This window comes from Brienomyrus brachyistius, chromosome 3, assembly GCF_023856365.1.
Source record: "Brienomyrus brachyistius isolate T26 chromosome 3, BBRACH_0.4, whole genome shotgun sequence".
Classification (NCBI taxonomy): Eukaryota; Metazoa; Chordata; class Actinopteri; order Osteoglossiformes; family Mormyridae; genus Brienomyrus; species Brienomyrus brachyistius.
The window spans coordinates 31,393,409-31,421,223 of NC_064535.1; the positions used below are offsets into that span (position 1 = coordinate 31,393,409).

At 40.8% G+C, this 27,815-nt stretch overlaps 1 protein-coding gene across 5 annotated transcripts; it reads left to right on the forward strand.

Moving 5' to 3' along the window:
• The first annotated feature begins 323 nt into the window (after positions 1-323).
• LOC125738045 (ankyrin repeat and sterile alpha motif domain-containing protein 1B-like) lies at positions 324-26,995 on the forward strand. Of its 5 annotated transcripts, none has more exons than XM_049006542.1 (11): positions 324-849; positions 3,240-3,338; positions 3,776-3,928; positions 16,970-17,077; positions 17,584-17,736; positions 22,354-22,479; positions 22,954-23,025; positions 23,255-23,338; positions 23,705-23,842; positions 24,007-24,171; positions 25,579-26,995. In XM_049006542.1, exons 1-11 carry the CDS (start codon positions 640-642, stop codon positions 25,690-25,692), a joined length of 1,422 nt encoding a protein of 473 aa, XP_048862499.1. In that variant the 5' UTR covers positions 324-639; the 3' UTR covers positions 25,693-26,995. The 5 variants fall into 5 exon arrangements, with proteins under 5 accessions (XP_048862499.1, XP_048862500.1, XP_048862501.1 ...); XM_049006543.1 differs by having other exon boundaries at positions 17,635-17,736; XM_049006544.1 differs by having other exon boundaries at positions 3,245-3,338.
• Positions 26,996-27,815: the final 820 nt, after the last annotated feature.

Below are 27,815 nucleotides of genomic sequence, written 5' to 3' on the forward strand. Positions count from 1 at the left end.
AGTTACCAAATTGACTGTGAATGTGTGTGAGCTCTGTGATGTGTTGAAGTCCCATGCTGGGTTATTCTCTGCCTTGCATCTTTTGTTTCTGAGACCCAGACCCCGGTGATCATGTATAGGAAAAGTGGTATAGAAGATGAATTAATGAATGAACTAATATCTGGGAACTTGTATACAATGTCTTTGTGTATGTGTGTGAGAATTGCATATATGTATGGTGTGTGAAGTTTGTGTATGTGTACTTGTTCGTGTGTGAGGTTTGTGTGTGTGCATGGTATGTAGATGAGACCCATGCATGTGTGTGGGAGGAAGCAGCTCGGAGTGCTTTTCTGTTTCTACAGAGCCTGGCACTGTAGAAATTTTGCTGCCAGTAGACAGGGAGAGTGGGGGGTGGGCGGTGCAGAGGAGCAGATCTGCAGCTATTGGAAGTGAGTGGGAGTAATGGCTGTACGACTCTCAGAGGCTGACAAAGAGCATCTACTCACTCACTCACATGCACGCATAACGCTGGGAGCTGCAGCAGAAGCCGACACACCAGGGGAAGTGGCATTTGGCTTCCATGGCATGCTCACACTACCGCTGTTCTCCTAGTGCTGCCATTTCACTACCTATTCATTCTACTTGTCTTTCTGTCGCTGAATGTTGAGCACCATGCAGTCACAGCTTGATGAGGCTGGTTGCCGCGACTACTGCGTGGATGAATCTTCCCTGCTGAAACGACTGCCTCTAAACCCCCTTGCAGGCCCACGGTGCCCAGTCCAGTCTGTGGGCCAGTGGCTGGAGAACATTGGGCTCATTCAGTATGAGAATCACCTGGTGGCCAGTGGCTTCGACAATGTGCAATTCATGGTGAGTGCGTCCATTGCAACTCTTCTGTGTACTGTGTGATATTCCATTCTTTGTTTAGTATTGCATTCAGACTATATTATGTAACATACCTCACTTTATTCAGACTCAACTGTGTAATTCATTCTACTCTGCTCTCTAATGTACAGTACCTCATTCACCCCAACCGAGTAACACTGCGTTCAGACTCTTGTGTGTAAAACCCCATTCAGATTCGGCATTGTAATGCAGTCTACTGTTTACTCTAGTTTGTAGCATTTTTTCTGGATACTAGTATATAACATTGTCTTTAGATTGCATAATCTAGCACTGCATTCAGATTATGAACAGTATCATTTTGTTTGGGTGTTGTGTACTATTGCAAAGGCTTTTGTCTGCAACTTAATTCACACTTTGTGTAACATTAGTTTCAGACTCTTCTCGCTATAATAATCAGGGACAGCATGCACACTTCACTATGCAACCTCAATAGCAGTGCCATTCTGTTTTTTTTTCAGTTTTCTATCATTTTAATGCTTTTGTTAATGAAACTCCTACCGTGACATACAGCATGCAGTGTTTGTTCAACAGTCACTAGTAAAGCATGTTTTTTGTTAAAATGTTTGTAGTACAGAATGTATTGTGTACCAGAATTTTTTAAAGTTCTTGTGAATTACTGTTTGTAATAAAAAAACACATTTTTCTAGTGTATGTACTGATACATGTGTTTATCTTTGTGCATTTTATAAGACTGATAAAGCCTACAGGCCAAATACGATTCCTCCATCTGGAAACTATCTGTCATGAAATTAATAAGGTCAATAATATACATGCATGTTCACACACACACACAGAGTCATTTAATCATATCTTTTTGGGGACCGCTCATTCATTTGTATGGGGAAAATGCTAATGCTAACTATGACAACCTTAACCCCTTCCCAGCCCTGACCATAAGTTTTTGCATTTTTAGTTCTTTCATTGCAGTCACAGATTTTTATAAAATAGAATTTTCCCAGTTTCCTGGTCCCCATAAAGTAAAACAAATAGGTATTCATCACATTGTGGGGACCAAAGTAAAGTATACCTGGACCACACACACACACACACACACACACACACACACACAAACAAACACACACACACACAGGCTCCAGCCTGCACCTAACAGAACATAAAACATTCACTCACTCTTTCCCTTTTATAAAACATCGTCACACTACTACACTTCTACAGCCCTCCTACAATCACAATGACAGGTTAAGGATAAAAGTCCAACAAGTCCTCTGACAAGGTCAAACCTGACAGTCAACTCCAGTCAATCCGCAAAACATGCCTATATAATTTTGACTAATGGGAAAAATAAGTAGAATTTATTCATTTTATTTGAATTTCGAAAATGTGAGCAATACATTGATCAATGCTCCAGTTAATAGATGGGAAAACATTTGAATAATGATAGAGGACTAAAGCAAGACACAGTAGTATTACCCACCAGTTACCTGTATCCAAATTACTATTATTTAAATACCTATAGAATTTTTACCTACTCACACAGAAAAATAAAACACTTAAATTTTAATTTAAATAAATAAATTCTAATAGGAAGTAGTAATGATACCTGAAAAAAATTATATCAGAGCAAACTGAAATGAACATGAGCAGCTGAATACAAGAAGCAGAAAGCATGAAGACAACTGAAATGAAATTCCTGGGTAAAAAATAAATATGTAAGAAAAAAATCACATCTACATAAAAAACATTAAAATCTACATAATGAATGAAATCTCTTAATTTTAAGTGGAAGCAACAATGCAATTGACAGAATTTGTTAATCACTGAGCAGAGATGGATTTAGCCAAAGAGACATGAGTGGCAGCAGGTATAAGCGCTTATGTAAAAATGGTAATGTGCTCTTCTTGAGCCTTGCCAGGGAGTAGAAACAATGTCCATCTCAGAAGCCTTCGATTCTAAGCCTTACTTCCTTTCTTCAGCATCTCCATAAATGCACTACGTCTCGACTGCTCTTCTGTCTAAATATAATCCCTTATATTAGAAGCTAGATGTAGCTTTGTTATCCAACTAAATGTTTGTGGTTGTGCCAGGTTTCCTTAGTAACATACAATTCCTGCAGCTTTCCTTCTCTCACTCCCTCTCAGACACACTCGAATGTATAGAGGAGTGACAAGGACACAAAACACCATTTTCATTACACAAAGAAAAATGGATTGTTCACAAAACATTCATAATTTACAGAACATAATTCCTAGTTCACTGGTTTTCTGGTATTAGCTTTACCAGTCAAGGGGATAGCAGATGGCAGGCAGCTAGGATGAATTTGAATTATTTGAAATCGATTCATTGTGTCATTAACACTCCAGGTGTATAGTGCTTTAATGTTGTTTCTTCTCCAGGGCAGTAATGTGGTGGAAGACCAAGATCTTCTGGAGATTGGCATCCTCAACTCAGCTCACAGGCAGCGTTTACTTCAGGCCACCCGCCTCCTGCCTAATGTGAGTGTGGGGGGGAAATCTGAGATCCTAGAAAGCTTTGAAAGATTCCTGAACAACCCACCCCACACATCTGCTAGGTTAGATGAGGTTAGGACACAACATGGATCGCTCCCCCTTTATTCCTCAGGCTGTGTCTTGAACTGCAGAGAGACAGCAGATCTGTATTATTTGTCATTTCACTTAGTTGTGCTGCAATGTTGTTTTCTCTCTGTTTAGTCTATTGAGTCTTCCTGGATATAAATAAAAAAAATGTAATAAAACAAGGAAGCAAAGATACAGTTACACAGAATGACAAAAAACCCTGATCTACAGCAACAGTGAGAGACACAACAAAGTGATGTATTAATGACCTGATTTGTTCAGTATTGTCACACTCATCACTGTCTGAAAAGTTAGATCCCTCTGCATATATATCTCCCTTTATGGTCTGAATGCAGGTGCAGCCCATTGGTCATCCTGGAAACATCCCCACTTCAGTGGCAGAATGGTTAGAATCTTTGGAACTTGGGAACTACACACAGTCCTTTCTCATCAATGGTTACACCTCTATGGAACTGGTCAAGAAGATCTGGGAGGCTGAGCTCATCAGTGTGAGTGATCTCACTTCTTGCATTCCGATTCTGAGATGGCAGTGAAAATCCTCATGCATTAATTCAGCTAATCTCAGTTGAAATAGTACTGCAGCAATATCTTTCTATGTAAATAGTATGATCCTGTGCAAAGCTAGCATAATACCTGTTTTAGTGCATTAGAACTTGTAATTCCTGAAGGATGTTTCCTTTATTGTTCTTAAAATAAGAGCAATAGACAAGGACAAAGATTAAAAAGGAACATGCAGCTAGCGTGTCTGAAAGCGGCTTTATCCATTATTAGGGTATGCACAATCTATTCTCTGTTTCTGTTCTGCAATATGCTTGAATAAACTGTCCCATTTACATTTCTTTAACAGATCTATTTAAAAGTAAAACAATATGCTGTCCACGGTTCAAAGTTCCTGGTGCTGTGAAGAAGGTGGTCACCTCTAGATGGTAGCAGAGATTGCTTGGTCTGGGTTTCTTAAACTAAACCTGTTGGATCAGATACCTAGATTTAATACAACCACTAGCTTAAAAATGTAATACTACCCAAAAAAGAATTTATCCGCTATTCATTCACATCAGCATGGTGTCTTCACAAAAATGTGAGAGAATGTTCAAGATGAGTACAAAAAGCTGAATGAACACATTATCTCCTAATGGATATTACACTCTGCTTAATTATAAAGTGTAGTTATTTTTTTAAAATCCCCAAACAGTCAATAGTGGGTTTATTTAAAAAGAATTTTTTCTGTTAGTCAGAAACAGTGACCAGGTGTGTGTGGCAATGATCTGGTCGGATGTACTAAAATGTATTCTCCCCACAACACCCTGCCATTCAAATGCTCATATTAAGGGTTTGATTGCCAACAAACAGTTTCCATGACTGTTCTTGTTCACAGAAACTAAATGAATCCAACCTGTGAGTGATATTACATCTGAGCTATTTACGTACGGTGCGAGATTCCATGCATTTGTGTGTGGAAATATGTATTTTTTCTCTGAGGAAGGTTTGTGGATCAGTTAGCATGTGGTTCTATGTGTTGGCTTGTATGTGTCTGAGTTTTCTTTCATGTATGTCATGTATGTGGATCTGTGTGTGGAGCCCATGTCTATGAGCCCATCTGCCTATGGGTGGGAGTGTGAATGCAGATAGGTTGTATGGGTGTCTGTCTTTTTGTCACCATATGGCCGTGTGTGCCTCTGTGCGTATATGCATCCCTTTGTCTGTATTTCTGCTTGTCTGTGAGGATGTGTGACAGAGAACACATCAGCTGTAGTCTAGTAGCAGAGGAATCAAATGAGCGCTGGAAGCAACATCATATAATAGATGAGTGTCTTGGTGAGAAAGGGGTTAAGTACACAGGGATGCTGCACTGCTGCAGCTTCAGTCACCTGCGTTTCCTGGGAGCATGCCAACGCTTGGGATGGGACTGCCATTGCCATAGCAACAAGGCAATGAACATGAGAGAGGCGGAGAGTGGAGTGAACAGACAAAGCAAAAGGAGAGAGTACGAACGCCTCTTATCACGGAGCACAGAGGGAGAGAACAGGAGAGGAGCAAAGATAGTGTGACAGAGAGCAGGAGAGAGAGAGAGGGACCAGAGATACGTGAAGAAGATCAAAGGGGAGAAGGGTATTGCAGAAACACTCAGGTCTGTGGCTTAGCCCTGCTGCTCTTAAATGGGAATGCGGTGAGTATGAAGTGGAACCCTGCCCTCAGGCAGAGAACAGAAAAAGGATAGAGCGGGAAGAAGAGGTAAGAGGAAAAATTACATCACATTACAACAATGTTTTTCTATCTGCACCTGCAATGGTTACAGCTCGTGCTGTTGAAAATGCTAACTGAATACCACTGCACCCTACTTGATGACTTGATCTTTCAGAAGTCAGTACTGATTTGCCTGCGCTTAAGCTGTCAGGAGTCAGTACTTTTTGTGTGGTCAGAGAAGAACATCATGTATCAATCTTAAATGTGACTGATGTTCACTGTACTCTCAAGCACGATGACTGCGGATGAAAGTTGCACATGGAGGTGTCACTTGCATGCCATTCGTCAAAAATGTGAAAAGCTAGCTTTGTTATGTGAACCGAATTCATCTTCTGATTTCAGTGCTATACAGCTCATGCTTGGTTTAAATTGTTGAGGTCCTAGCTTTGCATTCCAGGGCCTGTCAGCTTCCCAGAGGTTCTCTATAACATGAAAGGAAGTCATAAAAAGACAGCAGTATGGTGTACTTTGAACAGAAGTCTGGAAGATGCACTAATGAAGGGATAAGAGATGTGGGTCATAGGTGGATAAAGTTACGGAATCCAGCAGATATTCCGGGGTATCAGATATTCTTATGGAAGCTAGTAGACTATAGAGTAGAGACATGTGTGGAACCTAGCAGACTGGCAGATATTCATATGAACGCTAGTAGAGTGAAGGGTAGAGACTGATGTGGAAACCTAGCAGAATGTTGGATTAAGAAAGTTGTGGAATATGGCACTTATCTCATTAAATAGAAAATGTAATACTAGATAACCTTAACTGTGACCACTACTTAAAAAAATTATAATAATAATAACCCACCTGAATACCACTTGAATTATGACACAGGTGAAATGCATAATAGTATTACATGTAGTTTAATACTTATAAACAACTCTTTTGACTTTTATTAAAATCAGATTTGGTGTTCATAAATAGTAGTAGCAATACATCAGGACAAAATGTACTATTGTGTATTATAATAAAACTGATTCCACCTAAAAGCAATGTCTTTTACACTTGCCAACAGTTGTGTACCCAGTTGCTAGGTAACTATGTACTATCTCTCTATTTACTAGATGCTGTTTATAAATGGATCGGATAAGCATTTTTAGAATTGATGAGGGATTAGATAGGTTAATTATTTTCAGTTCCTATATAGCACAGATGTGTTCTGATGAATATTTTACAGTAGTAGAACTGGATATGTGCAGAGTGTGCATTGTTTTCAGATGGATCTGATGGATCACCTTTTGCGTGTTTTGTTGGGATACAACTCAGAAACTAATATTACATGAGGATAAGGCTGTGGTTCTGTGACTTTGTTGGTACACATACACATGTTTAAATGTGGCTTTTGAGATGCTTGTGATAGTGTTTTTGGAGTGTCTCAAGTTCACATGGAAAAACGTTTAAAGACAGAATATCTCGGTTAATTGTCTATTCCTAAAATTCCATCCATCCATTTTCCAAACCGCTTATCCTACTGGGTCGCGGGAGGTCCGGAGCCTATCCCGGAAGCAATGGGCATGAGGCAGGGAACAACCCAGGATGGGGGGCTAGCCTATTCCTAAAATTCAATAAGTGAATTAGTCACAGTAAAATGTAATCAAATATTATGGCTTTAAAATAAACTAAGAACAAAGTTAGAAAACAATAATAAAAATGAAATAGCATGAATGGGTTATGTGCACTGGAGTTTCACTTAGGAATACCAATTCAGCATCCTTCAGAATGTAATATTTAAGTATTTTGACTTGGCAGGAGCCAGAATATTAGCAAGGAGTTAGACAGAACACTTTTTGTGTGAATTATCTCTCCCAAAACATTTCAGTTAATGAAACTTACCTGACCCTGATTGGATTCATTACCTTTTTTTTCCTATGGGGCCAGTTGAGTATTTTGCTGTTTTTTTGCCATTTTTCCTGGGATAAGGTTTATCAATTATGAGTTATTTCTGTGTTTTAATGTGTTACGTTAGCTAGCCTTATTGTGAGGACTGCAGTAGCAAAAATTGCTTTTCTCTGTACAGAGAATGACATATAAATGCATATATTTAGGCTTGTATTAGTATTACTAACTGCAAGAAGCAGGAAACATGGAAAGCACATTTTATCTGTCTACCCTCTATTCTATAATTAGCTTATTCATAAGAAGGCCCTTTGTCGAAGAGCATCTTCATTGTCCTGACTGGAGTGCTGAACACATGACATGTACAAGCATATATTTGCCAAGACAGCTGACAGATACAACACACACATCCATTTGTTCATATACAAATGTATACTTGTGTATGTGTACAGATATAGGCCGATACATCTCACTGCAAACAAAATGATGACGACAGATATTTAAATGTGCTCTGTACCATAGAATTGTTATTCCATCCACAAATTGATAACCACAAATCCAACCTATACAAAAGTAATTACACACATAGAGATCTTGATCCTGAAAATATCTTTGGAAAGTAAGATAAGAGAAAATAATGAAGCACTATTTTAAACTAAGTAACACCCACCAAATCTGTTCCCGGTTATCTGCCAATTGTACTTCTCTAATTTCTGGATGTCACTAATGCTAAATGCTTGTATAGTAAAGACTAATAAATGTTATTGCAAATAACTCCAAATGGCAAAAAACAATGCTCAGGTAAAAACTTGAAATGTTTTCAATCAAATTTTCATCTTCCAAAATATTTGCAACCTTCTCTTTTCTATAATGCTATAATTGATCATTCATTTAGGAAAATGATCCACTTTCAGGGGGCGGCATGGTGGTGCAGTGGTTAGCACTGTTGCCTCACACCTCTCGGACCCGGGTTCGAGTCTCCGCCTGGATCACATGTGTGTGGAGTTTGCATGTTCTCCCCATGTTGTTGTGGGGTTTCCTCCGGGTACTCTGGTTTCCCCCCACAGTCCAAAAACATGCTGAGGCTAATTGGAGTTGCTAAATTGCCTGTAGGTGTGTATGTGTGAGTGACTGGTGTGTGAGTGTGCCCTGTGATGGGCTGGCCCCCCATCCTGGGTTGTTCAGTGCCTCGTGCCCATTGCTTCCGGGATAGGCTCCGGACCCCCCGCGACCCAGTAGGAAAAGCGGTTTGTAAAATGGATGGATGGATCCAATTTCACAAATCCATGAGTGGAAAAAGTATGTGAACCTTGCTTTTAGTATTTGGTGTGACCCCCTTTTGTAGCAATAACTGCAAATAAATGTTTCTGGTAGGTCTTCATGAACCACTGTTGTTGAGTGTTCCCCTGATGATGGACCTATGCACATTCACATTAACCAATGTGACAGAGGCTTTTAGTTGCTTGGAAGTTACGCTTGGTTCTTTTGTGACCTCACAGACAATCAGGTGCCTTGCCCTTGGCGTGATCATTGTTGGTTGACCACTCATGGGGAGACTACCAATAGTCTTAAACTTCCTCGATTTGTACACAATCTATCTGACTGAGGATTGGTGCAATCCAAATGCTTTAGAGATGGTTTTCTAGCCTTTCCCAGCATGATGAGCGCTGTGCTTTCTTGATACTGCACAACTGTGTTTGAAGATGAAGTACTTGATAGAACCCTGTTCTTTTAATATGAATAGGGTGCCCATTCACACCTGATTGTCATCACATTGATTGACAACCACGATACTGATTGACAATACGTGACTCTAATGTCACCTTCAAATTACCTACTAGGTTCACATACTTTTTCCACTCAGATTTGTGACTTTGGAACATTTCTCTCAATAAATAAATGACCAAGTATGATATTGTGTTCTTTTCATCTACTTTTAGGACTTGTTTGAAGATCTAGTGATGTTTTAAGTCATATTTATGCAGTAATATGGAAAATTCTAAAGGGTTCCGTATTACCATATGACCAAAACTGGAAGAAAGGGCAGGAATACTTATCCAAATATTTTTGGCTAGTGGACCTTTTCTGCTACTATTGCCACAGATGCCACTGTTATAATGAGCTTTTTCTCGTTAACTTCAGCATGGTTTTATTATTTAAATACCTGCAGTAAGTTTAGCCAATCATTAGTTGTAACATTATAGTATCCAAGTCAGTACTGTCATCTAGCATTCAGCGTGTCATTGACACAGCTAGCATGGCTGATCAAAAAGAATGAGCCCTCCATACACATTAGGCCCAGTGTACTAAACACACATACACATCATCAGCTGAAAATCAAAACCATGCTTATTAAATAAAAAAGGCAACAAATTAATATGGTTACTCAGTAGGAAATAACTGAGGATATGAATAGGCCTAACAGCAGGGTCCTTGGCTGTCATATTAACTTGGCTTTGCCAGAGTGATTAGTAGAGTGATTGTGCTCAGAGTCATCCTAGCTGCTTGCATCAGTGGGGGGGGGACGACAAATACCAATAGCTCTATTGGAGACCGAGAGAAACTGCCTGGGAATCTCTGCAGTTCCTGTTTATGGGGTGAGTGGTTAGTTGGACCAGCTGCAGAGCGTTTGCATCTGATCACTCCTGTAGAGCTCACTGGTAATTAGCAAGGAGGCAGGGAGACATGAGACTTTAAGCCTATTCTGTTTTTCCTTCCTTATACAATGTTATACAATTGTTTAAGGTAAGGTAAACAGGGTAAGCTAAGATAAACTTTATTCATACAATAACAAGATATGTAAAGTAAATTCAAACAGTGTAAGACAAAGTGCAAAGAGAAAGAAGTAAATGTAGTGCAAACAAATTAAAAGTACACAGCACACAGATAGCATATCCTGAAAACAATGTGCAATTACAAATTACAATTACTGATGGCAGTGGGCAGGAAAGATCCCTAGTGTATATGAATGTACATTGCATTAGCTGATTTTAGTATATGGGACTGTGATCACTTACTTGACAAGTTCTGTACCTAATCAGTATATAAAATTGCTGTAACTTTGACTTTATTTTGACCCTCGGTCATCAAACAGTACTTAAGCCAGGTTGTTTCCAGAACACTTTGGTTCTGCTATAATTACAGACGCTAACATTTCACTTCTGATATCCAAGTTTATATCAGGCAAACATTTCAATAAACAGACCAAGAAGTCCAACAGCCTGCAACTTTGCATTAGTACTAGGGATGTGCATTGTGAAGTATTTTGATATTTGAACAGTGGCAGCGCCAGTGATTTAAAGTTGCAGTTGCTATGGGGGAGCTGGATTATTTATAGCGGGTGCTTTAATTTAGGTGCCCCTTTGATTCATTTTACTGAATGGGGTGGGGGGACTGTCTGAGAGTGTCTGATCAGCAATAAAAAAAATCACCAGGGGTTATAATTTCACAATGTGGGGTTATTGACTACAAGATGTATAGAAGGACATGTCACGATAGGTTATGCATCATAATAAAATGCTAAATAAATTCTAATATCTAGCCCACACAGACCCGGTGTGTACTTTGGACAAAAAAGTACACTACACGTATAAAAACAGCTTAATCCCAAAGCCCAATATATAATTTCATTTTTTTTTCTCTGAACAAAAGAGATATTCTGTGTGTGTGTGTGTGTGTGTGTGTGTGGCATGGAGATGCAGTGGTTTGCACTGTTGCCTCACACCTCTGGGACCCGGGTTCGAGTCTCCGCCTAGGTCACATGTGTGTGGAGTTTGCATGTACTCCCCATGTCATCGTGGGGTTTCCTCCGGGTACTCCGGTTTCCCCCCACTGTCCAAAGACATGCTGAGGCTAGTTGGAGTTGCTAAACTGCCTGTAGGTGTGTATGTGTGAGTGACTGGTGTGTGAGTGTGCCCTGCGATGGGCTAGCCCCCCATCCTGGGTTGTTCCCTGCCTCATGCCCATTGCTTGTGGGATAGGCTCCGGACCCCCCGCAACCCAGTAGGATAAGTAGTTTGGACAATGGATGGATGGATATATATATATATATATATATATAATTCCACAAAATAAATTCTTTGATAAGTACTTTTATAAGTCTATGTCTAGTTTAAAAATAAAATTTATTGTAAGGCAGAATTTCCTAAAATGGGCCAAGTGTGGGCTTACGTGCAAAAGTAAAAGACCAAGACAAAAAAAATGTACAAAAGGGCTTTTGCATTGTAAAAACTTACACCCCAATGGACTGGATTTCAAATGAAATAATGGTTATGATGTAAAAGTGTTAAATGTTAACTTTACTTCTGCAATGTAAATTTAACTGTATAGAAGCTACAGTCCTTTTAAAATACGTAGCTTTTAGATCTTGTGAAAATTACAAGAAAATGACGTTTGTTTTCTTGTGATAGGCTATTGAGAAAGTACTGTTACCACTAGAAAACTATATGAAATTTTATTGCCTTTCTTGGCTTCAGTAATTTATAGATGTTGCAGATATTTTAAAAGAAAAAAAAAAAAAGAAATCAGCTTTGAGGGTGCTTTGGGGGTGCTATTGTCATTTTAGGCGGGTATAAAGGATCCCCAAGCTTTTCCATGGCGCTGCCACTGTATTCGAACGTCGTGAACGTGCTGATATAACGTTAACCAGGAAAATCTAAATAAAATGTTTCACCACTAGTCGGTGCGCATGTTATCTGAGACCTATGAATGTATATTTAACATGATGTTAATGAAATGAGTTTATTCGAGAATTTAAAGAAATGTACATCCAAGCTTAAACATGTACTTAACAAAAGTAGGTCTAAATTAAAAATTTACTTAATGTCACCATGGGATATGACAACACTCATATTATCATGAGCAAAATATGAACATTTTATTTACTACTGGGTGTACATATAGAGAAAAAACAACAACATCTGAACACTATTCATTCTCCTTCACAAAAGGCAAGTTGCACTCTTGATAGCCTACATGGTTGCATTGTTAGCCCAGCTATAACATTAACACATCACATCATACTATAGCGATGGTGAGATGGGTGCGCGTTGCGGAGCCTATTAACAGCTTGGAGCATGCGGGACATGTGTAAATAGCCCATTGTTTGTGTATGTGTTATTATAAATACGTGTGTTCTGGATTATTGTTTGTGCCCTTGCCTGAGTCTTATGTGAATCCTGTCTGATCCTCCCGTCTTTAGACAGTGTGCAAACTAGCCACCGTATGTGTTTGTTACCGTCCGGCATCAGACCTCCCTGTATATCATTGTTATGTGTGTTGGAGTGCTTTCTAGTTCGTGCTGCTGTGATATCTGGGTTTACCAGATATTAAAATATATTTTTATTTAATAAAATTAGTGGGTTCAAGGGAAATTTTGCTTGTGATCTTGTTAACAATTACACCAGAGGTCCAAATGTCCGTTGAAATTGCCACATACTTTGTTGCTGAGAGCATTTTTTAGTGGCTGTTGGCAGTTCTTCAAACTGCTTTAAGCCTTTCTATCCCCTTTGTGATAGCTCTTCGGAAGAATACATTATATTCCGGTTCAACATAATTTAATAGTTCCCTAAAGCTCTTCCCTTCAACACAGCTTATGGGTAGCATGTCCCCTGCAGTCCTGTTTCCGATCACTTTTGATATCTTTCGGATTGGATCACATTTTCGAGATGCGCGAGTAAATGCGCGAGTAAATACAAGATGATTCATATGGAATCATAGGAGTGCCATAAAGAAGAATAAATCTGTAAAACCTTAAGGAAATATGTGTTATCATACCACAAATCATATACTATATTGACTACTCACCAATTAAATATTTAGCGTCATTCATTTATATAATTCTTTTCAGATTATTAATTGCCGTACCATCAACAAACATTTCAAACCTATTTTTATTTTGTAATTATTTATATGCCACCCCCTTATTTAATTTTCTTTAGATAAGTGTGTATAATTTGTGTTTTTGTTGGAGTACTTTAAGATAAGATAAGAAAAAACTTTATTTATCCCTAGGGAAATTCTTTTGTCCTTTACATGCTCAGTGCAACAATAGGAGTAAAGGTAAGGTGAAGAAAATAATAGTGCAAAATAGCTATGAGTGATACTGTATTGTAATTATATAAATACACATTCTTAAATATACTTTACATTCATAAATGTAATATGTTAATTTTGGAACACACTTATACCTATTTACATATAAGGATGGATATGGATATGAACCAAAAAGACATTCAGTAGTGATGGTAAACAGATGGAGATGAAGAGTGGTGTGCTAGCTTGATAGACTGACTGTACCTAGACTGTTGACATACTGTAATAATGATAAATACGGTGCTGTGAAAAATCTTACTACAACGTGATTAATGTACGTGGTCCTGAAAAATCTCCTGTTCAGTTAAAATGGCGTATTAAAATACACATATCCAATGGAAAAAATAAGATTACGAGTATGCGACTCCAAAATTTAGTAACTAAATGAAATGAATTATATAACAAAAAAAACAGGGAAACCAGTGGCTAATAATGTCATTTTATGAACTCCATTAATATCTTAATATTAATATGAATACATTACTAAATGTAATTATAAACATCTCCTGCGGGTCTTATGAGTCTCATGAGAATTGCCTAGTAGCCGCTCCAAATGTACCAAACTCGAAATATTTGGTTATTGCTGAAAGTTGAGAGTAGTGATGGCCAAAACAATGCTTTATTAACCATTTGTTGTATTTCTGACTACAATTGTGCTGTTGATTTATTTGGGGGGCATGCTTTGAACCCTTTTTTGAAGAGAGACCACCATCTAGTGGAGTCAGAAAATACAGCAAATATTTGATTAAGCGGGGGCGGCATGGTGGTGCAGTGGTTAACACTGTTGCCACACACCTCTGGGACCTGGGTTCTGGGTCACATGTGTGTGGAGTTTGCATGTTCTCCCCATGTCGTCGTGGGGTTTCCTCCGGGTACTCCGGTTTCCCCCCACAGTCCAAAAACATGCTGAGGCTAATTGGAGTTGCTAAATTGCCCATAGGAGTGCATGCGTGAGTGAATGGTGTGTGAGTGTGCCCTGCGATGGGCTGGCTCCCCATCTTGGGTTGTTCCCTGCCTCGTGCCCATTGATTCCGGGATAGGCTCCGGACCCCCCGCGACCCAGTAGGATAAGCGGTTTGGAAAATGGATGGATGGATGTTTGGGCGTCATTAGTCGAGAGCAATGAGCCACCCTGCGGCAGGCAGACACAAATCAGAAATACAACGGATTACAGTATGTGAAGGGGCACACAATGCAACATGACTACAAATGTAAGTGAATTTTAAAAAAAGTTCCTGTGTTATATGATAACATGCTTTTATCTAGGACTGGAAATCGTGCAAATACAAATGTAATTCTGCCTTGTTTTGGACTTAGGTACTAATATAACAATCGTGTTAGAACGGATTCTCAATGTAATCATGCGTTGTAGCGGGACTGACTGTACATCTCTTGAATATTTTTGTCTTTTACATATTATTTACATACTTGAACAAACTAAAAATGTACTATTCATTTGAACAGTTTTGATAAATATAGGTGATGTAGTATAACAAAAACAATGAATTTTTGACTTCAAAATCATTTATCCAACAAAATTCAACAGAATGTAACTTTTGTCTGTGGGAAAATGTACCTCACCAAACTAGACCAGTTGTTTATGTAAGGTGTGACTCTAAAAGACACTGTCTAATAATGATCTATTCATTTGTGCTTGATTTGGTTAATCTTGTCATTTTTAGTATTAAAATAGTCATAAGTGTAGGGGTGTAGTAAATTTTTCCTCACAAATAATTAGAATGTTAGTTTAAGAGTATAAATGGGTATTAAACGTAGCTTTCAACTTTAACATTTCTCTATCAGTATTGTTGAATTTTTTTATTATAGGTACTTTGTTCATTTATTTTCCTTACCCAGTCCTGCTTTCCATGAGACACACAAACAGGTGAGAGTAAGTTTGAGGGTCACAGCATAGGGTCAGCACCCCTGGAGCCTTGGGTTAAGGGCCTAGATCAAGGGCCCTTGTACATGTGACTATCAGACTGAGGCTCAAACCGACAACCTTCCAATCACAAGCACATCGGCTTTGCCTGCTGAGTCACACACTGCTTTCTTTTTCCTTTTTTTTGATTGCATACTAATTGGGGCATTGCAGTAACACAGTAATCAGATGTAATGAGTTGGGTATGAGCATTATGATGATTGGAGAGACATTGTGACATAGTATAAAAATTATGATGGATGGAACATTGGCATAATGGTAATCATTGTGTTCGATGCGTAACAGTTGGTGCATGGACTGTTAATACCTATATGTACAGCTCTGGAAAAAATTAAAAGACCACAGGCACAATTTCTTGTTTCACTCATTTCTCAATTTATGGGTGTGTGTCTGAATAATAACTGCAGCCTGGTTCTTCTCTGTTTCTCATTAATGGGATAGACGCCTTCTTCTTTGCTTTATGGGACTTCAGTCCTGCTCCTAGGAGCCTGATACAGACTGTCCTAGCAGTGCACTTCACACCTGAACTTAATGATTGCCATTGCTTTTGAAAGCCACTTCAAGGTCTTCACTTCAGGTCATTTTTGAAGTATAGTCATGTTCCATCTTTCATTAGAAACCTTTGGATAAGTTTATGGTCATCTCTGCTATTTGAAAGCTGCAAGTCGAGAAGTTGCAAGCCCTCTACCTGGCTGTTTTTTTTTTTTTTTCGTTCTCAGTGTCTCTCTCTTGTTTCTCCTTGTTCTTGTATACTGCTTGCCTGGAAGCAACTTGCTGTGTAGCCTTCTACCAGCAGAACCAGGATTAAACCAGGATTTAAAAATGCAGATTTAAAAAAATATATATACATATATATGGAATGGTCTCAATTTTGGTTTCCTCCGGGTTCTCCGGTTTCCCCCCACAGTCCAAAAACATGCTGAGGCTAATTGGAGTTACTAAATTGCCCGTAGGTGTGCCTGTGTGAGTGAATGGTGTGTGAGTGTGCCCTGCGATGGGCTGGCCCCCCATCCTGGGTTGTTCCCTGCTTCGTGCCCATTGCTTCCAGGATAGGCTCCGGACCCCCCCGTGACCCAGTAGAATAAGCGGTTTGGAAAATGGATGGATGGATGGTCTCAATTTTTTTTCCAGAGCTGTATATATTATAGTATAAAAAAGTATTAAAATAGTACCTATATATTTTAGATGAAAATGGCATAGCTGGAACTTCCATCTTCCTATTTCTACATTTTACAATTAATTTATATTATTTTTGTTGTTCAATAAACTATCATTAGGCTAAAATGAGACTCTTCAAGTGGATTACTTACAGGAGAATACACAGACCAGAGATATGATTCAATGCTCTCAATGTTTGCATTTATATAGTATAATATAGTTCAAATAATTATTGAACTGTTCTTTCTGTGTCTCAAAGGTGTTGAAGATAACTGCATTAGGACATAGGAAGAGGATTCAGGCATCACTGGGTAGCCAACTTCAAGACAACCTACTTCAAAAGCCCCTTCGAATCACCTCCCTCAGGGTGAGAAAAATCAATGCCTTTAACTTCTATTAGATGTGGAGATATTAAGGGTATCCCGAAGTAAGTGCCTATAATATGTAAAATCCTCTTTTTCTCCAAGGTCTGTGTTCTCAGTACAAAGAGGAATGTGGAACAGATAACAGTAGTCAATGTATTTAATGCACACCTGATGGTTAGAGAGAGAACAATGTTTGGGAACAGTAAAACATACTTTGCAATACTTAATGAGTTAAGCAAATTAGTAATGTAGACTTCTTTAGTCACCTGTGATATTGTGTTTCAATTGAAATTTAGCTGTATGTGCCAGCCCAGCATTTCTCAACCCAGTCAGTTAGTCCACATTGTTGTTCCTCCCAGCTCCTAACACACCTGTCCCACGTATTTGGTGTTCATGATTATTTGGTTCAGGTGTGGTAGGAGGGTGCAAACATTTCCATGAGGACTGAGTTGAGAAACACTGTGTTAGTTGGAATTGAAGTTATTAAATGTAACATACTGCCCAACAGGATCCCAGTGTGAACCACACATCCCTTCCTGTTTGCTCACTGGATTTTCAGAAGCTCATCATGCAAGGAGACACCCAGCGGCACCCAAACGACAGTTACTTTGACGATATGCCACGGACCAAATTAGAGAGACAGATGGCTCAAGTTAGTATGGTCAGTATCAATCAGTAAACAAGATTGTGTTGCTCTGCATGTTAAGCCCAAAACATGTAGGGCCACAAAAGGGAGATGTTGTGTGAATACAGTGGTGTAATATGCTTTCCCATATGCCAGGGGGTGCTTCCACCTTTTTAACATACTTGGTAATGCTGGATGCCATTAAAGTGTTTATTCCAATAAATGCCAGAGGAATGGGCTGAGACAATTAGGGATTACTACATGGGGAAGAGAGAACAGTGACTGAAAATATACAGGGATGAAAGAATGAAGAAAGTGGTTTTATGAGACTGTGTAACCAGAGGGATTTTTGTCTCTTTGAATTGGTATAGGCAATTGATGAGAATGAATAATGATGAATAATGATGAGACCTAATGGATTGTTGGAGCAAACAATTTTGTCCTTCCTGTAAAAAACAATCTAAATATTAACTTGATGCCACAGAACTTCCTCAACTCCACTTTCCATGCATAAGACAACTGGAAATAGGCACAATAAGGAGAGGAGGAAGGAGTATTACGCACCAACCCACCAGCAGCTGCACGATTACTACTCAATGGTTATTCAAGTAAAAAGTCCACAAAAAGTCCGCAAAAGTGCAATTTTAAGCTTTAATAACTTCCCAAGGATAAATTCTATAAACTCACAAAAAAACACATTTGAAAGTATAATTATTTTTTTATTACTGTTAATAAAATGATTTTTTTACATCCTCATGGACCATCGCCATCCCATTCATTCCCATGTCATCTTGATAGACTTGTTATGGATCATCAGGATGTGCTTTTAGTAGTTGAACCTGTGACAGCAACAGGGCTGACATACACAATTTCAAGCAAAGACACAATAGCTGCATCAAAGGCTCATATGGATTATAAATTGAGAGTATAGCAATTGTTTATGTTCTTACATTCCCACTGTTACGATTCGCTCGCGATCGCTGGGTGAGCGTGCAGGCAGGTGAGCGAGCAGGAACAGGCAAGCAGGCAAAGGGAACAGGCAGGACAAAAGGGTGAACAAAGGGGAGACCGGGGGACGAGGAGCAGAAACAGGAGGAACAAAGAGAGGTGGAGCAAACAAAGGAGGGATACATGCAGGAGACCAGGGAGAGAAGGAGGGGCAAGAAAGGGGAGCCCGAGGGAGCCCCAGCGGGCAAGGGGTGGCAGCCGAAGGGGCCGCAGGCAGCCGGGAGGCCGGAGCTGGAGAGGACCTCGGAGGGGCTGAGGAGGCAGGGCGAGGGACAGGCGAAGGGGACGAGGAGGAAGTCGGAGGGGGCGCTAGGGAAGGGGACGAGGGAGCTGAAGGGACCACCGGCGAAGGCAAAGAGAGGGGGGGAGCCGCAGCAGGCGGCGACATCCTCCTACGCGCTGGAGTGGGGGGAACCGCAGGCGACCGAGGCCGAGGAGCCACAACTGGGGAGCCGGCAGGCGACCGACACAGAGTCGGCGGCGGGACCGAGGCAGGGTGACGAGGCCTCGTAGGGGGACTCACAGGGGATAGCCGACCCAGGGGACCAGGACCCGCAGGCACCGTCCGAGCCCCAGCGCAGGCAAGGGAGGACGAGCCAGGGGGCAGGGTGGGAGGGACCCTACATCTATGTCCTCTCTCCTTGCTGGACACAGACATGGGGGTCCTTGGCCAGGGTCCAGCTCGTCGGGGTGAGGGTGGAGGAGTCACCAAGAGGGTCCCCGAGGGGTCCCATTCAAGCTCCTCCACCTCCGAGGAGGGAGGAGCGACGGTGGGGTCCTCCAGGACCTCCTTGGGGACTGGGACAGAAGGGACTGGAGTGGGGTCAGGAAGTCACTGAGGTAACAGTCACGGGAAGAGTCCCCCAGGACTTCTTCCGCCAGTTCGAAGTGGCGGCGGGAGGCTGTGCCGTCTCCGTCGGGACGGATGGCGGGGAAGCAGCCTCTGTGCTGCGCGGTATGGCTAACCCGAGCCTCTGCTCCGTGAGCCGCTGGACTAGCCGCTGGAGGTCGGCACGCACCTCCTCTAGGAGGTGCTCGCCCTCAGGTGGGGACTTCTCCATCAGGAGATCGGCGCTGCGATTGGCGAATTCCAGCGCCACAGTGTCCTCTTGGACCTCAGGCTGGTTCAGCCAATAGTAAGTCTCTTGCAGCAGACCGAAATGTTGGTCCTTGGTCTGCTGCTGCGCCTCTTTGTTTAGCTCTGTCATTCTGTTACGATTCGCTCGCAATCACTGGGTGTGCGTGCAGGCAGGCGAGAGAGCAGGAACAGGCAAGCAGGCAAAGTACAGGGAAACGGGGTTTATTCTCAGGACTCGGGGCAGGAAACATCAGACGACAACTAACATCAATGACAGACCATGAACTCAGGCAAGACATGGACTCAAATAGACAGGACTGGGCGAAAATAAGTGGACACAGCTGGGTACGATCGGGGAAGCACACGTGGATAATCAGGGGGGCGTGGCACATACGAGGATCGTACGAGCTGGGCGTGACAGCCACGTTCCTTTTAAACATTACTGCTTGTATGTAACTTGTGCATTATTACATTAAAATTCTTTCCTTGCCCTAGTATCCTAAAAGCCTATCTAGTTTGTTTATTTTTGTTAGTTTTTCAGGTTTTTGACACAGCCCGAACAAGGCACGTGGGGCCCCCTTCCAATGGGCTCACCACCCATGGGAGGGGCCATAGGGGTCAGGTGCAATGTGATCTGGGCGGCGGCCAAAGGCAGGGACCTTGGCGGTCCGATCCTCAGCTACAGAAGCTAGCTCTAGGGACATGGAATGTTACCTCTCTGATGGGGAAGGAGCCTGAGCTGGTGTGCGAGGTTGCGAAGTTCTGGCTAGATATAGTCGGACTCACCTCGACACACGGCTTGGGCTCTGGAACCGGTCTCCTTGAGGGGGGTTGGACCCTTTGGACCCACGCTGGTGGGGAAGGAAGCCGGCCAGGACTGGCAGGCCCAAGCGTATAGTGAGGGTCTGCTGGGAACGTCTGGCAGAACCCCCTGTCAGGGAGAGTTTCAACTCCTACCTCCGGCAGAACTTCTCCCATATCCCGGGGGAGGCGGGGGACATTGTGTCCGAATGGGCCATGTTCCGTGCCTTTGTGGAGGCGGCTGACCGGAGCTGCGGCCGTAAGGTGGTCGGTGCCTGTTGCGGCGGCAATCCCTGAACCAGCAGTCATGCGGGCGCTGCATCGGTCTGTCATGGTGAAGAGAGAGCTGATCGAAAAGGCGAAGCTCTCGATTTACCAGTCGATCTACGTTCCTACCCTCACCTATGGTCATGAGCTATGGGTAGTGACCGAAAGAACGAGATCGCGGGTGCAAGCGGCCGAAATGAGTTTCCTCCGCAGGGTGGCTGGGCTCTCCCTTAGAGATAGGGTGAGGAGTTCAGTCATTCGGGAGGGACTCAGAGTAGAGCCGCTGCTCCTCCGCATCGAGAGGAGCCAGATGAGGTGGCTCGGGCATCTGATTCGGATGCCTCCGGGACGCCTCCCTGGGGAGGTGTTCCGGGCAAGTCCCAATGGGAGGAGACCCCGGGGAAGACCCAGGACACGCTGGAGAGACTATGTCTCCCGGCTGGCCTGGGAACGCCTCGGGATCCCCCCAGAGGAGCTAGATGAAGTGGCCGGGGAGAGGGAAGTCTGGGCTTCCCTGCTGAGACTGCTGCCCCTGTGACCCGACCCCGGATAAGCGGAAGATGATGGATGGATGGATGGATGGATGGATGGATGGATGGATGGATGGGTTTTTGATAAATGAAGGTCATTTTTAGTAGGCCAGTGTCTAGTCAAAGGTGTAAGCTGAAGAGGAAAATAAACTATTCTGATTATACCATCCATCCATCCATCCATTTTCCAAACCGCTTATCCTATTGGGTCGCGGGGGGTCCGGAGCCTATCCCGGAATCAATGGGCACGAGGCAGGGAACAACCCAGGATGGGGGGCCAGCCCATCGCAGGGCACACTCACACACCATTCACTCACACATGCACACCTATGGGCAATTCAGCAACTCCAATTAGCCTCAGCATGTCTTTGGACTGTGGGGGGAAACTGGAGTACCCGGAGGAAACCCCACGACGACACGGGGAGAACATGCAAACTCCACACACATGTGACCCAGGCGGAGACTCGAACCCGGGTCCCAGAGGTGTGAGGCGACAGTGCTAACCACTGCACCACCATGCCGCCCCCTCTGATTATACCATTACAGTAAAATTCTGTTTTAGTGGACTCGCTTATAACGGAATATCGTCTATAACGGATGAGGTCTGCTGGTCCCGGCCATGCGCTTTTAAGAACATGCAGAAAAGGCATCAGATATAGCAGACTGGCATATAACCGAATTTCACTTATAACGGACAATCAATTTGGTCCCCAGGGCCGCTTTTAGCTGTAGTTTTGTTTGGCTATAACACACATTCAGGCTCCGCCTACAAGGCGCATGGCATGCCAGTGATAAACCAGCGCAGATACGTAGTCGGGATTATTAATAGTCATGCATCTGGTCAGGTAAAGTTGGATTACTACATGTACAGTATAATAATATATATCACAAGTGTGTCTGCTGGGGTGTGGCATGAGTAAATGGTGTCCTGTAGGTAGTCTCAGTTTCTATCTTAACATGTGGTTTCAGCATGGTGAATGGCCTGAGCCTATAATGTTGCGACCACCCAATGAAGCAACGCCTTCCACACCAGTACAGTACTGGCAGCACCACCCAGAGAAGCTCATCTTCCAGTCATGTGACTATGAAGCTTATGTGAGTTGCATGTCCTGGCCAGCTGTTTGGAGGGAAACAGAGCAGACTCTTCATGAAGGAGTTAACAGAAATGACAATAGTATTAGGTTGGAGACGAGAGGGCTGAACTCATAAGATTTCATGTCCTCTCATCAATTTTAGGCTGAACTTTAATCTCGTTAAGCTTGTCCAAATCCTGCACTATATACTGGACCACATTTACTACCCTCTGCCTAAAGGGGACAGCATTCTCTATTCATTCTATTCAAAACCAGACGTAGAATTAGAATAGATTAAATTGCTGTCTTGTCATGGTTTGATAGATTTAAAAAGATTTCTTTGTTGCAGTAAAAACCAGTACTAACCAACCTGTTGACATCTGGAAATGGTAAATTATATTCATTTTGGTGCTGTCTTGTAGTAGCTGCATTTTTGTTTTTTTTTGTATGGCTATAATTGATGTCCTATTCAGAAGTTCTCTCTATTTACCTTTAGTACTTGGGGTCAATACAAATCAAGGAACTGAGGGGAACTGAATCTACGCAAGAAGCCTGTGCAAAAATGAGGGTAATGGCCCTGGGGACTGTCACGCACTCAGGAACAAAAGCACAATCTCAAAATAGTACACAAGTATTTATGTAAACAAAATGAAGAATATATTTACATTTAGACATGTGCAACCATACATATTTATGTTTAATGGTACATACGTAATATTTCATCCACAAAATCAGACGCCGATGAACACAATGAAGAGATGTTCAAATTATCATATTTTTATGCCTCCATTCATCAGTGTGCAGATCCAATGAAGAAAATCCCCACTATTGTCCTCTCAGTTTCCTACAAGGGAGTTAAGTTTATTGATGCCATAAACAAGGTAAATTTCTCTCTTCTCTCAATTCAGTACATACTTTGATTAACATTTGACCAGTGTGCTGGTCTAAATTTGTTTTGAAGGTTGTAGGTAAAAGTCCCAGTGAAGGTGTGCTGTGGAATCCTGCTATAAGTTGCTTACCCTGAGTCATTCAAGGCAAATATCTGAAAAAAGGGCAAAGAATGGTGAAATGGCAGCAACGCAACTGAATAAACTTGTGTGAAACTTTACTTTGCTAAAGTACAGTATTGTTAATCTACATTAACATTCATTTTACTGAAAAAAGCTGTTCCCGTCCAGTCAAAACAGTGTTGAAGGTTGAGAACAAATAAGAGTGCTGAGATTCACAGATCTTTTTCTGAATGGCAGAATGTAATTGCTGAGCATGAGATCCGCAACATCTCATGTGCTGCCCAAGACCCAGAGGAGCTCTCCACATTTGCCTACATCACCAGGGACCTGAAGACCAGTCAGAATCATTGCCATGTCTTTACAGCTTTTGATGTGGTGAGTGTCCTATATCACCCTTGTCCTCCCCTGAAAAATGAGGCAGATAAACTAGTATTGTATTTCATATAATTGGAAGTATATTAAATAACCAAAAAAAAGAAAATGGAATGTAACTTTTTTCATTTTTTACATATTTTCATATATTTGTTTGTGTGGTGCAGAACCAAGCTTATGAGATCATCCTGACACTGGGCCAGGCATTCGAGGTGGCGTACCAACTGGCTCTCCAGGCACGGGTTAGCGGGCAAGGTTCGGCCACACTACACGAAAATTTTGATAGCAAGGCTGGCCAACCCATCCCCAAGCCCCGCTTCAGTGTTAAGTCTGTGAGTGATTTCACTGCTCAAGCCAAACCTAACCTTTACCTGTAACATTCACCTCTTTTCTGTGTTGTGACCATACTTGGGTATGGGTTCCTTTAAATCAAAGCTAGATAATATTTTAACAACTCTGAGCTATTAGTTAAGTTCTCCCCAAACGAGTTTGAAGGGCCGAATGGCCTTCTCTCGTTTGCAAATTTCTTATGTTCTTATTTCTTATGACAGAAATGTGTGCATTTTAAAGAAAAAGATATTGAAATGCAGAGTAACTTATTGTGATTATAAGTGCCCCTCCCTCAGTATTATATTAGATGCACAGTACATCCTCCAGTAACTAATTCTTTCCCACCGAATTTAAGGTAATTCTCTAGACTATATGGTAAAGGTGGCAATGATATTTTTCCACGGATGTAGAATTTCTATCATAATGGTGACACTGATAAATTTGATATCTGTTTTTTGGGACTTTATGTAGCTCAGTGGGTTATGAATCTGTGCCTGTGTTCTTAGAAGGTCTTGGTTTGAAATCCTGTGGCTAGAAGAATGATCACCATTGGGCCTTCAGATGTTCAAAGGGGTGCTGGATGCTGGCTGAGCCTGTGCACTTCCTTAACTGTATATATGTATCTGTGCCTTTCATGGAGATCAAAATGTGATATTCCCAGAGCTGGAGGAGGTGGCTGCGTATCTCTGCTCAGACTGCTGCCCCCACAACCTGGATAAGCGGTGGAAAATGGATATGGAAATATATATGTTAAGGAAATAAATCTGAATGTACAGGTAGCTCTCATCTTAGACAGCACTCTCCTGTTGGACAGGGAATCAGCCAGGCCTGTAAACTTTGCAAGTGTGTCTTTGTGTGGTCATATTATGCTTATTTTACTAAAAAGTTACAAAATGCCTTGAATGGAGAAAAATCCTTCAAGTTTAATAATAAACTTCTAATTCAAGCAAACAGCATTTTAGATTTTTATTCCCAGGAAACACATTTCAGTATGAAAATACAAAGCTGTGAATGAAATATAAACGCTTTTTGCTGGTTTCATCTTTAGAAGTCTTTCATATCCCTCCACCACATAATGAGTATTAGCCTAAGGGCTAAAACAAATATTTGGTATCGCTGTATAGAAGCATTTATACTGAAGTCAAATTGATTTAAATCAGCATATGCATGTCATTTATATTTTCTTTTCAAATTTTGTCCACTACCTAAATCTTTCAAAAACTTTTCAACTATCTAAATCTTAACTGACAGTTGGCTGTCAGTTAACTACTGGCAATATAATTGACTGATTACCAAAAACCTTGATAGTATAAACCATTTCTGAACAATGAGTGTTTCAATTATTTTGTGTTTCTGTGCTCACGTCCTCTTAGTGAATCCTCTACCCAACTCTCTTTTGTTTATCTCAGGTAGAACTACCTGTGATCAACCAGAAGAGCCAAGCCAATGTGGCTTGGATAGTGGAGCCAGGGAATGAGGCCAAGAGGGGAGCCAGCACTAAGTACGAGACCACCATTTTTTAGTATATATCCACAATCCATTTGTGTGTATGTGGATTTCTTGTGACCCTCTACAGAACTGCCAGCAAAGTGAGCTGTGACTTTTTTATCGGCTAAAATCTGTGGCAGCTGCACGATTATACTGCCAACACCTCTTCTCCAAGTGGCACCAGATTCACCTTACAGTTGTACAAATGCTAGTCCAAGGCTTCTACACCCAATTTTTCAGAAGGAAAGAATAAATAAAAAATTTTCCAACCTTCAACATTTTATCGTTTTTGGACATGAAGAGGATCCCTACAGATTAACATCATTCAACCGCAGTTTTCTTTATGAACCCAGAAAGTGATCTGGTATCTGCTTTCTTTATGACCTCAGATAGTGAGGCATGTTATATTGGGATACTACATACTTGTATTTGTTTTGAGCTGGTAAATGGACTGCCTATATGCAGGGTGGGCATGTATTAATGGGACAAGTGTGAAATGGACTGACAATATCAAAATGCTCACAGACTACACAGAATGTTTATCATATAATTTTTACACCATTTAGCAGAATATACAGAAAAAATTATCTATGTCATAAAATAATTTATCTTATGATTTAATTTTTAAAGCTTTTATTTTAAGTGGTTTATCCTACATGTGAGAAACTAATGTTAGAATAATGACTCATCTCTACTACAATGGTCTGGATTTAAATAGATTTAAATAGTACAGATTTAAATAGTAAGTCCACTACATTTGGAGAACAACAAGGTTCAGATGACAAATGCAATTTTTATTTATGTAATGAAATGAACAAATCTCTGCCATGGTTCTCCTGGGCAACTCACATTTAGAAGAGTGAAGTACATCACTGACTGAAAACAAATAGGGATGCACCGATACCAGTAGGCCATAATAGTACTAGTGTCATGTACTCATATTCATCCTTGTGACAATGCGGCCAATGCCTAGTAGATACCATATAATAAAATATCAGCAATATCATTATCGTGAAAAAGATACAGACAAATTGTATCTCTACATTGCAAATGTATCTCTACTAAACTACCAAGAATAGTTACAAAAACAGGATCATACAACAGTAATACTGTAGTCTATGTAAACATCTAAAATCTAAGCATAAGAACGAGTATGATGCAATTGTCACCAGCAGTACTCTGCAAAAACAGCGAGAAAATGTCATACGATAACCCTAGTGCAGTGACAATAACAGAAGCTCTTATAAGACTGGGTATATGAAGAGCGTAACACTTTCTGACATGGATTAAAATGTTTGCAAACCATTTCAAATCATAATTAAATCCAGACGATAATAAGCATTCCTCTGGTCAGCAACTTTAATGGCAGCTATTTTGTGTATTATTTGTATATTGTCATGCTTTCACATTTTTATTTGGCTAAAAAAATTACGTGCCCCACTTGGTTCCTTGTGTTTTATATAATTATATAAAATATATGATTATAATGATATAATTATATATTTTAAACTCCATTCTGCACAAAATGCAAGTGGAGCATAAAGAACCTCAAACAACTGGTAAGAAGTTCACTATTTACTTTCAGTCTTGTGCTGAATATCTATGTTTAATTTCTGAATTTCTCAAATTGAGGAATTAGCTGGAGGTAAGTTTGCTCTATTGTTTTTCTGACATTAAGATCTTATAATTATTATATGAAATGAGTCCCACTCTTGCTGTAATCACAATTTTACAGATTCAACAGAGAGCATAATTGGATCATATTTCTCATCCAATTAGAATACAATGATCCCCGCCTATCGTGGAAGATGTGTTCCAGACCCATCAGCGATAGGTGAAAATCCGTGATATAGAAAGGCCATATAAATAAACATTTTTTTAAATATAGTTTAAACCTTAAAATACCCCTGCCACATACTTTAAACACATATAAACTTATTAAAACAACACATATATGTGGATGTCGGGCTAAGGATATGAGTAACAAAATAATGATAATAAAATTATAATATCTAATATATATCTACAGTGGTGGCCAAAATTATTAGAACATTTGGCATTTTTAAGACGTTTCAGTTGTTTTTGTTGAAGTGGCCATTAAAATATCCATAAAACGAATGAAATATCTAGAAAGTCATCATTATGCTCTATAAACCAT